This window comes from Chiloscyllium plagiosum, chromosome 12 (genome assembly GCF_004010195.1).
Source record: "Chiloscyllium plagiosum isolate BGI_BamShark_2017 chromosome 12, ASM401019v2, whole genome shotgun sequence".
Classification (NCBI taxonomy): Eukaryota; Metazoa; Chordata; class Chondrichthyes; order Orectolobiformes; family Hemiscylliidae; genus Chiloscyllium; species Chiloscyllium plagiosum.
The window spans coordinates 23889304-23905477 of NC_057721.1; the positions used below are offsets into that span (position 1 = coordinate 23889304).

General features: G+C 40.7%; 1 protein-coding gene across 5 annotated transcripts in view; it reads left to right on the plus strand.

Moving 5' to 3' along the window:
• dmd (dystrophin) overlaps positions 1-16174 on the plus strand; it is a 2012228-nt gene that overhangs the window by 864450 nt on the left and 1131604 nt on the right. For all 5 annotated transcript variants that reach the window (XM_043700735.1, XM_043700733.1, XM_043700734.1 and 2 more), the window contains one exon: positions 7350-7522. In XM_043700735.1, the coding sequence (XP_043556670.1) occupies positions 7350-7522 (173 nt within the window). The remainder of the gene's footprint in view (positions 1-7349; positions 7523-16174) is intronic.

A 16174-nucleotide genomic window follows, 5' to 3' on the forward strand; every position in this document is an offset into this window, starting at 1 on the left:
ATGGAAGCAGCATTAGGTGGATGGGTCAGTAAGTTTGCAGATGACACTAAAGTCGGTGGAGTGGTGGACAGCGTGGAAGAATGTTGCATGTTGCAGGGAGACTTGGATAAACTGCAGAATTGGGCTAAGAGGTGGCAAATGGAGTTCAATGCAGACAAATGTGAGGTGATTCACTTTGGTAAAAATAACAAGAATACTTGGTATTCTGGTACAGATTCTTGGTATTGTAGATGTGCAGAGGGACCTTGGAGTCCACGTAAATAGATCCCTGAAAGTTGCCACCCAGGTTGATAGTGCTGTTAAGAAGGAATACAGTGTGTTAAATTTTATTGATAGAGGGACTGAGTTCCGGAGCCGCAATATCATGCTGCGACAATACAAAATGCTAGTGTGGCCACATTTGGATTATTATGGGCGGCTGTTCTGTTCGTCCCATTACAGGAAGGATGTGGAAGCATTGGAAAAGATGCAGAGGAGATTTACCTGGATGTTGCCTGGTCTGGAGGGACGGTCTTATGAGGCAAGGCTGAGAGACTTGGGTCTGCTCTCATTGGAAAGAAGAAATCTAAGAGGGGATTTGATAGAGACATATGAGATGATCAGAGGATTAGATAGGGTAGACAGTGAAAGTCTTTTTCCTCGAATGATGATGTCAGCTGGTACGAGGGGGCATAGCTACAAATTGAGGGGTGATAGAATTAAGACAGATGTCAGAGGCAGGTTCTTTAACTCGAGAATGGTAAGGGTGTGGAATGTCCTGCCTGCCAATGTAGTTAATTCAGCTATATTCGGGACATTGAAACAATCTTTGGATAAGCGCATGGATGATGATGGGATAGTGTAGGGGGATGGGCTTAGATTAGTTCACAGATCGTTGCAATGTCGAGGGCCAAAGGGCCTGTTCTGTGCTGTATTGTTCTATGTTCTATGTTCAAATAGTCTATTGATAAACCACCAGGGCATTGTCTCCCCCATGTCCTTTGTGAAGCTGCATAGAAATGGAAGCAGAATATTTCAAATACTAGAGTGATGAAATAAAAACACCAAGTGCTAGAGAAGCTCACATGGTCTGGCATCATCTATGAGGAGAGCAAACAAGTGAGCATTTCAAATCCAACATGACTCTGATGATTTCTCTCTGTGCAGAGCGATACTGCTAGTTTCAAGTTTCTCCAGCACTTTCTGCAGAAAAATTGGCCTTTTATTTTCTTTCCCACCAGCCCATGTTTCAAAAGATTCAGGACACAATTTTCCAGTCAACGGCTTGTTAGTGATTTCTAAAATTGGTAACATTTTTTCAAAAGACAGAGTTAGATTCCGTCTAATTCACTGTTGTAAAGATTGATCAATTGCTGCACTGATGTGACAGTTTTAATCAGGTTTGGAGCTCGATATTGTATCTGCATTTAATAGCTGAATATATCATTTATGTTTTTCAAAGAACTGGCCCTCAAGCAGTGATATCAATTTTTATAACTTAATATAACCATGTTTGTTTCTCCCTCTAATGTACAGGGGGAAATTAAAATTTAATAGCAACCAAGTAATTGGCATTCTTAATAGACTGTTCATAGTCTTTATAAGTTGGATTATCATGAGACATCTAAACTCTACCACAATTGTCACATATAGGCTCAGACTTTCCAATGGCCAGGTAATCACTCCTGAAGTGAGGATGGGAATTCCACATGAGGATGTTGTTTAATCTGAAGTGGAACACATTCTGAGCAAATTGTGTGGGAATCTAGTCCATATACTGAGTAAACCATTGAGGAGCCCCAACTATACTTTCTTTTGCACCTCTGGACCCTGGCCTGAAACTCCCCATCGTTTCTAAGGCCCTGACACTCCTCTCCCACTGCTTCCTGCCATCCCTGGCACTGGGCTCATTCGGCACCCCATATCCAGTATCACCACCACCACCATCACCATCATCCCCCTTCAGCCACTGTCAGTTGTGACTCCTTCTGCTCCTGACCCAACACCAGCTTCCTGTCTGCCTGTGACCTTACTACCCATTCATCCCATCATGGGAGCTGAATACCCTTCACCCAGGTGGCGACCATCGCAAAGGCAGGAACTTACCTGCATCCCCTCCCCCATCCTGATGAGACAAGACGCCTCCAAATTTCCATCCTTGTACGCTGCCCATGCTGCCCTGCTGACAGATCCAACCAACTCACCATAACCCATCAACCCAACTCTTGTCATTTGCTTATCTGGCACCATGCCCTTTACCTGCGTGGCATCCTAGCATCCTGGCACCCTAACTCCTTACTTACCTGCCAGACTTACCCAGTCCAAGTGGCTGTCTGTGCTGTCAGATCTCTAAATGTCAGAATGCAGGAGCTGACCGCTGTGAAAATGGGGTGTAGTTTAGCTTTTGCTGACTGTTCCATGCATTGAAGGGATCTCAGTTTGGAAGGAAAGATCCACATTTCTGAAAGCTCCCTGAGTGGGATCTTGTGTCAAAAATGTGGAGCACTTTTGTTGTGTTTCTTGGAAAAAAAAAGGAGTGATATGCAATGTGAGTGAGATTGCCATTCCTTGGAAAATCCGACTCATAATTTCTGCAATTTCTCAGATAAATAAGTATTTATTAAAAAGTGCATGAGGTACAATAAGCAGATAGCCCTTAAAGTGCCTGATTTTGATACATTAGTTGACTTCTCTTTACCGCGCAGGTTGGTAGGGATCTAATAATACTTGATTAGTGAATACTTTGAATCTCAAATGCAACGATGTGCAAACTTTCAGAGTGCAATTTGCTTGAGTTGCTGTTTCCTTGCCAGTTTTCCTTTTTACTTTTGAAATGTTGTGTGCAGTTCTCTCATTAAACCAATAGATGTGAATAAATGAGAAACAAGTTGCTCTATCTTTATTGCACTTGCTAAGATGAGTGAAGAAAGGAGTGTTATTAAATATTAATAATGGTACTTTGATAGCATCACATGCAGTTCACTGTTGAGTGTGCCAGCGTATATTAATGTGCTTATGTAGCCTTAGTGCCTGCCAGTGTTTTCCATAATTCATCTAGAAAATGTGACATATTGTTGAAAAGAAAGCGGTTAACAATACCTCATCTAAATAATCTTCGACAAATAAAACAGGTGCTGGCAGCTGGGAAATAATACTTCGCTTTTGAGTGTTGAAATTCATCTGGCCAAATGCTAGAAATAGTTACAATCGCAACACTGCCAATTTATATCCCACCTTTTCACAAAATGAAACATTCCATGGCACTTCGCAGGAGTATTATAAAATAAATTAGAATCCTGAAGCACAAAAAGAAATTTTAAGGTCTGATGGGCAAAAGCGTGGTTGAAGCCATCGGTTTTAAGGAACATCTTAAAGAGGGAGAGTAAGGAAAAAAATGCAGAGAAATGCAGAGTAGTTATCCGAGAGCTGGCTGCTGAGCCAAATGAAGGCACTCCCACCAGTAATGGCATCATCAAGATTAGGAATGCACGAGAATTAGAGGAGCATAAATATTTCAGGATGTTGTGGATATTGCATATAAGGTATGAAAAGACCACGGAGGAATTGGTAAATAAGGGAAAGAATTTTAACTGTGAGACATTACATGGCTGAGAAATGTAAGTCACAGAGCAAAGAGAATGGAATCAAATAGTGAGCATGCATTGATATTGCATCTTATTATATCTTCAAGGTATCCAAAAACAATTGACATCCATTGAAGTACTGTTGAAATCCAACCACTCTTCTTGAACAGTGTGGCATCCAGTTTGCACGCAGCAAAACAACATTATGAGATGTGGAATCACTAAACTGAGTTTTGGTGGAATTGTTGAAGAAAGGATTGATTGACACTAATCAGAACATAGCTAGAATACTCTGAGCAGTTTTGTGCCCCTTTATCGAATAAAGATATACTCGCTTTGGAGGCAGTCCAGAGACGCCTCACGAGCATGATGGGTTTGCTTTATCAAGAGTGGTAAAGTAGTTTGGGCCTGTAATAATTGTAGTTTAGAAGAATGGGAGGCAACCTTACTGAATCGTACACAAGTTTAGGGAACTTGACAGGGTAGTTGCAGAATGGTTATTTCCTGCCTGAGCATGAATCTAGAACCAGAGAACATAATCTCAGTGAGGGTCACCCATTTCAAGTAGATAAAAGAAAGGGTTTCTTCTCTCACAGAGTAGTGAATGTGTGGAATTCTTTACTGCAGAGGGCTATTGAGACTGTGTCATTAAGAATGTAAATGGTTGAGATTGGAATTTAATCAGTAATGGAATGAAGGGTTAGAGGGAAAAGTTAGATTTTCAAACCTCATTGAATGGTGGATCAGATTTGTTGGGCTGAATGGCCCACTACCACTATTACATCTTATGGTTAATGTAGACTTTGAGTAAATTTCCAGCACCTGTCTATGTCCACCTGAAATGACAGGACAGGGCATCATTTCACATGTCATCTGGAACAGTTACATCAACCATCTTATTAAAACTGGGGTAAACTAACTCTACGGATTAGGAATATCTCCCTTTATCATGAGGAAAATATTTTTTTAAATTGAGAACAAATTAGTGAAAAGGAAAAAAAATAAAAACAATTTCACATAGAAAGGTGAATTTATGAGTTTTGTATGGTTGTATTTTCATACTTTGGCTTTCCGAATACCTATTTTCACAAACTGTATTCTGGAGCAAGCTTAAAAACTAGCCAGTCCTTGAAAATACCTCCATAATGTAAGGCTGTTATTGTGATTGTGAATGGAATAGAAGTACAAGAAGTATGAGTCAGAAAACTATAATTAGAATTAGTGCATTAATTGGAACACATTTAGAGTATTTGAATTCAACGCACCAAAGAAAAGCAATTGCACAGAAATGGTCAAAAAGGATGATGCAGAAGAACTGGGTCATGCGGCTGTAGGCTTTTATTCCCAATCTCCCTCACCTGTCAGGTTTATTCTGGATATCAATAAACCAACATGGTTCTAACAATTAAATATACGCAACATTCTTTATTAAAGCAAACTACAATAAAAAGCACAAAAACTTAGCCATGCAATGCTTGCAACTACAAGCGAACTCTTTATTGCGGACTTGCCTCGAAGATCAGACCTGAACAGTTGATCAGCCCATTCTGTCTCAACTTCCAGTCATTGATCAGTTGACTTCCCCAAGCTAGCTACATTTTTGCTGAGAAGCAAGGTTTTTTTTTAGGTTCTTTCCGTACAATGAATCTATGCATTTACATTCTTGACACTGTCCAGTCTCCAGCAAATGATCAGTTTGACAACTGGCAAGCGTCATATATTTGTCATGTTTTCAATGACAGTTTGAGCAATTGACTCATTAAGACTTGTTTATGTCTTCTTGGAAAGCCACTTATCTCTTGCCTTTAATTTTGACATAAAATTTAGCTTGTGTTGGCTTTTTTTTTAGATTACTTTACAGTGTGGAAACAGGCCCTTCGGCCCAACAAGTCCACACTGACCCGCCGAAGCGCAAACCACCCATACCCCTACATTTACCCCTTACCTAACACTACGGACAATTTAGCATGGCCAATTCACCTGACCTGCACATCTTTGGACTGTGGGAGGAAACCGGAGCACCCGGAGGAAACCCACGCAGACACGGGGAGAATGTGCAAACTCCACACAGTCAGTCGCCTGAGGCGGGAATTGAACCGGGTCTCTGGCGCTGTGAGGCAGCAGTGCTAACCACTGTGCCACCGTGCCGCTTTTATGTCATTCAATCAACCACATGACATTTAGACAATACAGTTCCATGACAAATTCAGCGAATGAATAGGCCACGTTATCACATCTGATTCACTGTGATGTTTTATACAACTTTTCAGCATTTCCAGAGTGACTGTGACAGTTCACACTATTGCTATTGAGTTACCATACTTCAGTCTAAAATGAAACATGCAGACACTCACAAAGGCACACGCACACATCAATGACCTTTCAAATCATCGAGTCATCATCAGGTTTCATATGTTTTCTCCTCATTTCATTCAGCTTAATTTTATTAAACCTTATTTTGGCCAGTCTGGCAAATTTGAGGTTAATACCTGCACAGTTTATTCAATTGTCACCACAACATAAACTTCAAGGATGCAACATGATTCAAACCTTGAAGTTATTCAGAGATTAGAAAGCACCTCTCTAGGTGTGACTATAAGACCATAAGACGCAGGAGCAGAAATTAGGCCGTTCAGCCAATCAATTCAATCATGGCTGATAAGTTTCTCAACCCCATTCTCCTGCTTTCGCCTTGACACTCAAGAACCTATCTATCTCAGTCTTAAATACGCTTAATGACCTGACCTCCACAGCCTTCCATAGCAGTGAATTCCATTGATTCATCACGCTCTGCAGGAAGAAGTTTCTCCTTACCTTTATTCTAAACATTCTTCCCTATACTCTAAGGCTGTGCCCTTGGGTCCTAGTTTCTCCTACCAATGGAAATATCTTCCCAACATCCAATCTGTCCAGGCAATTTGTATTCTGTAAGTTTCAATTAGATCCCCCCTCATCCTTCTAAACTCCATCGAGTATAGACTCGAATTTAGAATCCTTGCTGCATCATGATTCCCGCCGTAATTTTTGCCTCGTTTTTTTCTGCAACATCTTCAACTTACACAATGCCTTCCGAAATAACCTGAAAAATGTATTTCTGCAACAGCTGTCTTAGTCAACTGAATTCTCCCTCTGCTTGGCTTCATTTTTCTCACAGCTTCCTCTGAAGCGCTTTGCGATGCCTTACATATTAAAGATGATATAGGAGTGCAACTTATTATGAAAATTCCATGACATTCAACAGGTGTGAGAAACAACAACTGGTATATGAAATTATAAGGCAAAGATGATTTAAAGCATATTTTTCAATTTCACAATTTAGTCGTGGAGTACAGAATTTCTTATACATTTCAATTAAACTGAATGGGCTGCTGGTTAGAGGAAAAGGTGCAGGAGGGTAGAAGTGAAGTGGGACATGTCCTGACTTAAAGACAAATTTATTATGTAACACCTTAAATAGAATGAACTGGGATAGCTTACAGACTTGTTTGTATTGGTGCTCTCGTCCTCTATTTATGTATGAATGAATATTGTTGAATTTGCCATTAAGTCACTTGTGCATTATTTAGTATGTGTGCCACAAGGTCCTTTTTCACTTCAGTCAATGTTCAGCCACACGCTGAGTTGAAATGAACATTTTTGTTTGATAGAGTCATGTGCTTATTGTGGGGGTCTGATCATGAATGAACTGGAACAGTCTCTTTCCTTATTATCTGTATGGTTTTTCAAACAATTATTAATGAAGTCACCCGAGTAGTCTGTGACTTCTTGTCTTCATACTTTCCTCAGATGTCACAGTCTGTCACTACAACTCAGACGTCATTAACACAGACCATGCTAATGGAAACTGTAACCATGGTTACCACCAAAGAAAAGATTTCAGTATCGCCGAAAGAGGAACTTCCCCCTCCTCCCCCTCCTAAGAAGAGGCAAGTGCTCTTGGATTCTGAGCTCAGGAAAAGGTGAGTTAATGAGCATTGTGAAGGTGTTTATTAACACTTTTGTTAGAAAAGGAGAAAATTTTTGTGGTGTTGTAACTGTACAGATGTAATAAATGCCTTTTATTAGGCGTATCCATTGGCCATTATGTGGAGGAATGCATATACTGTGTACTAAATAACTTGTAAGAAATTCCAATGTGTTTTATAATGGCACCTTGAGGTCTACCTTTTTCTTCTGTCACGGTATACAGTACACCTAAATTTTATTCTATGTACTTCTGTTAATAAGAGCCAGATCTCCATCTAGTGTTTAAAATTATGCTCACTGGTGTCAGGTTTTTAATATGCATGAGAACAAGTATTAGAAGACCCTTTACATATTACTAACTCTTTTTGATTGCATTCATGTTCCTCGACAACAGTTACATTGCAGTAACCCTGCGATAATAATGTATATTTTCACATCTTGTAATACTTCAGTAGTTGTATCACGTAAAGAATACAGTCAAAAGCCAGGGAGAGTACCAAAAGTGCAGGAAGAAATTGAACAACGATAGAAGAAAGGCAAAGAGCTCGTATGGAAGAAATAGCAGATAACTCAAAAAGAAGACAACAATATTTTATGAGCTAATGCATGCAAAAGTGTTGAGCAATAATGCCTCATCCTGTGAATGAATTAAAAAATATGATTGGTAAGGGAATGGTGGGACTATTTAGGGTTAACGAGATAACCTGACAGAACTAGGGGGCAGCATACAGGTTCTGTATTAGTATACTGCCTTTGTCTTCATGAAACAAAGAATTATGTTAATATCAGAGTAGAGGATAGGCAAGAGAAGTAGGTGGAATGGTATCAGATGAAAATGGATATAAAGGATGTGCTAAATTGTTTGGCATCACTAAAAGTTAACAAGTCATCCAGTTTAGAGGGAATGTATCCCAGGTTGCCATGGGGAATTAAGATGGAGATAGCAAAAGATTTTCAGTCCTCCTTGAAAGTTGAAATGGCACCAGAGGACTTGAGGATTGCGTGACCATCTTTGTTCAAAGGTTGGGAGGGGGATATGTGCCAGTCATTGAGTCAGATGTCAGTGGTGAGAAAAGTACAAAAGATCACTGTCAAGCATAAAATTAATTATTCCTTAGAGAGGAATGCGATAATAAATGCATTTTCATGATGTATTTGCTAAAGGCAAATCTCTTTCGACTGATCTGTTTGAATGAATTTTTCAATGAACAAAAGTCATTCTTACATTTTTCTTCTCTTCATTCTTTCATTTGGTTTATTCATGTGTGGGATGTGGGCGTCACTGGCTGGCCAGCAATTATTGCACATCCTTATTCCCCTTGAGAAGGTGGTAGTGAACTGCCTCCTTGAACTGTTGCAGTTCACCTATTACAAGTTGACCCACAATGCCATCAGAAAGGGAAATCCAAGATTTTGACCCAGTGACAGTGAAGGAACAGTAATATATTTCCAAGTCAGAATGTTGAGTGGCTTGGAGGGGAACTTCTGCAGGTCTTGGTGTACCCATATCTGCTCTCCTTGTTCTTCCACATGGAACTGCTTGTGGGTTTGGAAGGTGCTGTCTCAGGATCTTTGGTGCATTTTTGCAGTGCATCATGTAGATGTTGTGCACAGCTACAGCTGAGCATTGATGGAGGATGTTTGTGAATGTAATGCCAATCAAGAAAGTTGCTTTGCCCTGGATGGGGTCAAGCTTCTTGTATTTTGCCTGTCCAGGAGTTTCTGTCACTCTCCTGACTTGTGCTTTGCAGATGATGGACAGATTTTGGGGAGTCAGAAGATAAGTTACTTGCTGCAGTATTCCTAGCTTCTGACTCTTGTATCACTTTTATGCAGAGAGTCCACTTAAATTTCTAGTTAATGTTAACTCCTATGTTGAGATTTAATGATGGAAACACCGTTGACTGTCACGGAGCAGTGATTTGATTGTTTCTTGTTGGAGGTGATTATTGCCTGGCATTTGTGTGGTGCAAATGTTACTTGCCACTTGTGCGGCCAAGAAATGTGAGCCTTGTTGGCAAGTCTATGTAGCCAAATTGTACTCTATTATGACAATCTGACACCTGAACCCAAGTGTCAGCAGTTTGCGTGTTTCATTCAAAGGACCACGTCTCAAAGTCTATGGGGAGTTCTCCTTGATCAGATCAAAGGCGACCCTCTGCAGTAAAGGGGTCCCAACACTCTATATCAAGGGCAGTGTCTGCTTTCAGTGTCAGGGTTTAAACACAGTTTATTATCTGCCAGTTAAGGTCTGGGATCCATTCCAGGCACTGAGCAGCTGTCAGTCCTGCAGGTCCAGTGCAGTCATTCTGGGGATTTGCAGAGTGTCAGTCAGGGAGCTGCACACAGAGCAGTCAGGGCATGTTCTTTCATTAGTCAGGGTTGTCTGTCCAAGTCATTGAAAGGGATGGGTCATGGTCAGTGCTGTAGGTCAGCTCAATGCTAACAGGCACCAGTGCTTCAACAGGGAAGTTGACCAGTCATTTGTGGATTGGAAGCAGGAAGCTAGGATGCAGAGGAGACAACAATCTTGAAGGAGGAAACTCAACATAACAGGTCAGGTGGGGGGTGGTGGTGGAATTAGGGGTGTCACTAGTAGTCACAACCATCACAACAAGAGGGGTTTGCAGTACAATGGCATGGTAGTTGTATGCTACATGCTATTGTAGGTATTAGGGGGAAGAGTAACACTCCGTTAAATAGGAATCTAAGATGGGATGAGGCTACGGGTGACCTATGTAGTGCGGTTCTAAAATGGCAGTAGATTTGCAAATGTGCACTTGTATTGACAATGAGGCATTAGCCAAATCGTCTGTGTGTCTTTTTTTTGGGTTTCTTCCCCACAATTTGCTCGGTAAATAGCAACTCCTGGCTGGCAGCATTTTACCTGGTGCTTGGTGGGCTTTAGAAATCGGAATCCTGGGCGATCCCAGCAGTGGTGAGTACCACTGTCTCTGGTGAGAAGGAATATAGGATGAGTGGGGCACCATAGAGGTTTGGTACACAGCTTAAGAAAATAGAATGTAAAATCTAACTTGGAGAAACCCCTCCATGATACTCGCCACAATTAAAACTTGGGCTGCACTTTACCAGAAATTGACCATGGTCACTATCGCAGAGACCAGCTTTGCATTCCACAATTTTGATTGAATTTAATCACACTCAGTGCCCCAAACATTAGACTCGATTCTGAAGAAGGGTCACTGGCCCTGAAACATTGACTCTGCTTTCTCTCCTCAGTTGCTGCCAGTGTCACTGCGTTTTTCCAGCAACTTGAGTTTTTACTCTTGGTGATGCCTTTTCAGAGCTGATGCCTCCAAACCCACAAATGGTGGATAGTCAATAAAGACAAGGTTATTACCAATTAAGACCAATTATTGGGGACCAACTGATATTTGACTCCATGCAAGCTTTAAGGCCCTTGACTCCAGCTGCTCTGTTCTGTGACTATTTTTAATGCCTTAAGATGAAGATGTGTTCTCTCTCCCCTATTCACTATGATATGTTACAGCTCCTTCTGTAGTGGAGGCTCTCCTAATGGCTTTCCAGCTCTGAGTGTCCATTGGTTAGCCAATTCAGAGGAAGTCACTGCCAGTGATTGTTCTCAACACAGTCTGGTACTAGGACCTTATTTCACACTGAAGTCTGGATCCCAACCAAAATCCCTATTTGTAAAGGAGTACAATTCAAAGTTTGTGGATGATATAGATTTAGACAGCATAATAAATAGCAAATAGTTGCAGATTTATGGAAATTGTAGCCTAATAACATAATGGACAGACGCATGGCAAATGCAATATTTTTGACCAAACAATGTGAAGTGATGCACTATGGGAGAAACAACATTAAGAGTAATTTTTAATGTAAATATCTTGTAGGGGTCAAGGAATGGATGAACTTAGCATACATATTCACAGATATTGAAATGTTTCTTGTGGAAGTTGAGAAGGCAGATAAGAAAGTATAGAACATAGAATATTACAGCGCTGTACAGGCCCTTTGGCCCTCGATGTTGCGCCGACCTGTTATACCAATCTGAAGCCCATCTAACCGACACTATTCCATATACGTCCATATGCTTGTCCAATGACGACTTAAATGTACTTAAATTTGGCGAATCTACTACCGTTGCAGGCAAAGCATTCCATACCCTTACTACTCTCTGAGTAAGGGAACTACCTCTGACATCTGTCCTATATCTATCACTCCTCAATTTAAAGCTATACCCCCTCATGCTCGCTGTCACCATTCTTGGAAAAAGGCTCTCCCTGTTCACCCTATATAACCCTTTGATTATCTTATATGTCTCTATTAAGTCACCTCTCAACCTTCTTCTCTCTAACAAAAACAGCCTCAAGTCCCTCAGCCTTTCCTCGTAAGAACTTCCCTCCATACCAGGCAACATCCTAGTAAATCTCCTCTACACCCTTTCCAAAGCTTTCACATCCTTCTTATAATGCGGTGACCAGAACTGTACACAATACTTCAAGTGCGGCCACACTAGAGTTTTGTATAGCTGTAGCATAACCTCATGGTTCTGGAACTCGATCCCTCTATTAATAAAAGCTAAAATACTGTATGCCTTCTTAACAACCCTGTCAACCTAGTTGGCAACTTTCAAGGATCTGTACACCGAGATCTCTCTGCTCATCTACACTACTGAGAATCTTAACATTAGCCCAGTACTTTGCATTCTGGTTACTCCGACCAAAGTGAATCACCTCACACTTGTCCGCATTAAACTCCATTTGCCACCTCTCAGCCCAGCTCTGCAGCTTGTCTATGTCTCTCTGTAACCTATAACATCCTTCGTCATTATCCACAACTCCACCGACTTTAGTGTCGTCTGCAAATTTACTAACCCACCCTTCTACGCCCTCATCCAGGTCGCTTATAAAAATGACGAACAGTCATTTTTATGCGGAATATTTAGCTCTGTTAAGGGGCAGTGACTAGAAAAGCAATGAAGTTATGCTGAACCTCTAAGTCTCTGATTACATTGGAAAGTAATGTACAGTTTTGAGCATGACAATTTAGGTTGCTGTCAATGACCTGGAGTGAGATCAGAGAAGGTTTATCAGCAAGCTATCCAAAGTTGGAAGACTTCCAATAGTGTGGACTGAGTTCAAAAGTTGTGATTGTTCTCAGTAAAGCAGAGAAGATGAGGGGAGACCTCATAGAAGTATTAAAATTTAAGTGGGGCTTTGATAATACAAGTATGGAGAAAATACCTTTGGCAAGTGGGATTGTAATGAGAGTATGCACAGGTTTTAAATAATCGACAAAATGAACAAGTGGGGAAGTAAGGAGAAAATTATTCACCCTGAATGTTGAGAGCCAGCGCCTACTGTGGGCATGAACAGGAAAGGCATTGCTTTACGGGATAATGAGCTGAGATGCAAAATTCAAGTGGACAGCTCCCATGTTTGGTCAAGTTCCTTCTGAGCTGCAAAATTTGCTGGTTCTTCAGTGAGGTGAACTGCTTCATACTGCATACTATTAAATATTGAAAGTGTTGATAAATTTGTCTTAATAGCAAGCCAAGAGCATTATTGAGGAAACTGCAGTTTAATTCTGTGCATTGAATTAGGGTGTTTAGTATTTAACAATGCTGCCACACTTACTGAGTGCAATTTTGCCTTTCTTGGAGGTGGCTAAAAGTGCACATAATAAGACAAATGGATCCTGGAGAGATACTATCATCTCTGTGATTGCGTGCTGGACAGTTGTGGATTTTTCTCAATGTACCACCAATTTTGACAAAGATGATGTTCGTTAATGGCCTCACTGCATCAGCAGCTTCAGTAGAGTGTGTGTGAGTGTGTTGCCAATTGTTCAATTTTGTGTCCTTTCCTTCAGATACATCTTGTCCCTTTCCAATCACTTTTGTCCCATTTGTACATATAACATTTAGAAAGAGAGAAACACAAGTGAATGCTATGAATTATGTCAGCCCTTTACTTCCCCATCAGGCTGGATCAGATCAAGATCCCAATCTGATCTAATTTTCTGCCATTTACTCTTCACCAAGTATTCTGGAAAAATTCCAAAATTTTCAACATCAAGTTCCAACATCTGCTGCAGAGAATTATGAGTGAATTTAAGTGCTTATTGGATTTTGTTCCTTTTCTGTTTATTTAAAATGTAGAGTTTTGATTATTCCTGATTAAATTATTGTGGATACTGGCCTAAATGATCCAGCTGCATGAGAAAGGTAGATGAACAACAGCTAACAAAGGGACTGATTAACTCCAAGGTGCAGGAGTTCAGTTTTGAATCATTTAGATCCTCCTTGTATTTTTAGTTTTCTTTACGATGCCATTGGCACTAAATATTTGAAGAAAAATGAGAAGAAAACCAAAGGTGTGTCAAAGTTGATGATTATCATTTCCAATTAAATTAAAGGTGTTATTTAATTACTCCCTTTTCCATTTGAACAGTACTTATTCTAATTGAGATCATAAGGTGAGGGACCTAACTCTCTAATGTAGAGAACTCGCAAAGCTGAAAGAGGAAATGAAGTAAATCATGAAGTAGGGACAAGCTGAGATTGAACTTGGGTTTTAAATGAGTGGTTAGATTGTCGGAGGAGGTCATAATTGAGAAAGATAAGCATTCCCAAAATTTTACAGGGAATGAACATCTACATCTTGATTTAAATTCAATAAAGACTTTTTTTTTCTTATCCTCTCTGCACCTTGTGAAATGATGCAGAAACACACACATATTGCCAATACCCAGCTCCACCTCACTGTTATGTCTGACTATTTTTTTCACTCTGTAATTTATAGCACTGTGAATGAACAGAAACTGTATCCAACTAAATGCAGAGAATTGAAAACTTTTTTTTGTCACTCCTCTTTTTCTGACAATTGTCAGAGGCATCCACTACTTTGGTGTTATAATTGATAGCAAAATATGCTTCCAACCATATATTTAAGCCATCACCAAGACTTCTGTCTCACATGACAGAGAAGCTGCTGGGACATTCCAACATGCCAATTGGCATGCTGACATATTAGTTTCCATTGCCTGAAGTCTGTGTCATGCATACCCTTGGATATCCATAAACAGCAAGATAAAGATGAGAGGGAAAGTTGCTTCCAATCTTGATAAACTTACTTCATCTCTTTTATCTATTTCTTAATTCTCAGCTAGTTACAATCAACCATCATCCCTATACATTCTGATCTCAGTTGGCTCTGGGGCTAAGCAATGCTGCAAATTCAAAAGTTTCAACCATACTTCCAGATCCCTCCCTATCTCTGTAATCTCCTCCAACCCTCCAAGATCATTACAATTCATCATTTAGCGCTTTTGCACATTCCCAAATCTACTTACCTCATTCGTTTCACACAGTTTCAAGATTGAATATCAGTTTCATTTAATGGTCATACTTCAGTTGCCTGTTCGGTCCCCACAATCTGTCTGGTGGATATTCCTCACCTCAAACTGATTTCTCCCCCCCCCCCCCCTTTTCTTTCTTAAGAAAATATTTGCTGGAAATATTGAGGTGTGCTTCTGTAATTTTCAAGTTTTAAAGTATTGACTGTAGCATTTTAAAAAAGGAGGCCAATTATTTTGCTCCCACAAAAATCATTTGAAGAGTGTGGATTTTTTTTTTTGAAGGGAAAATGGCTACAGTTAGCAGTTCAGCATTTTCACAGGGTCCTGAATAATGAAGTGTGTTCATCATGTTGATAACCTGCAGCTTCAAATCAAGTAAGGTGATTCTGAAAGGAACATTGACAAGAATACTTCTGAGACATTCCCCCCATATTTAATCATCGTTTGCTGGATGGAAATGGGGTGCATTCTCTTTGAGCCTTTTCAAGGATTTTCGGAATTTTTATTCGGACGAAAGCATTAAATTTGTGCTGCAACGAAGTTTGGAATCCTAAGAAAATAAAACTGTAAGATTCCATAGTTTTGAAACTGTCAAAGTTTACATTACAATATCAGGTAAATAAACTACCCATAATATTTATCTTGTACTCTACTGTCAAGAATTAACCGGAGATAAACCTGAATCTATAGGCAAACTGTGACTGAACAAATGTTGCTGCACTTGAATAGCAGCTGTGGCCAAGGCAGATCCGTAGGTTTTTCTGCAATCTACCCAAGTGTGAATGATGCTGTGGAGGAGAAAGTGAGGTCTGCAGATGCTGGAGATCAAAGTTGAAACTTTATTGCTGGAACAGCACAGCAGGTCAGGCAGCATCCAGGGAACAGGAGATTCGACGTTTCGGGCACAGGCCCTTCTTCAGGAATGAGCAGAGAGTGTTCAGCAGGAGAAGATAAAAGGTAGGGAGGAGGGACTTGGAGGAGGGGCGTTGGAAATGTGATAGGTGGAAAGAGGTCAAGGTGAGGGTGATAGGTCGGAGTAGGATGGAGGCGGAGAGGTCAAGAAGAAGACTGCAGGCCAGGAAGGCGGTGCCGGGCGGGAGGGACTCGGCTGAGACAAGGTGGGGGGAGGAGGGATGAAGAAACTGGTGAAGTCCAAGTTCATCCCCTGTGGTTGGAGAGTTCCCAGTCGGAAGATAAGACGCTCCTCCTCCGACCGTCGCGTTGTTGTGGTTTGGCGGTGGATGAGTCCAATGACCTGCATATCCTCGGTGGAGTGGGAGGGGGAGATGAAATGCTGT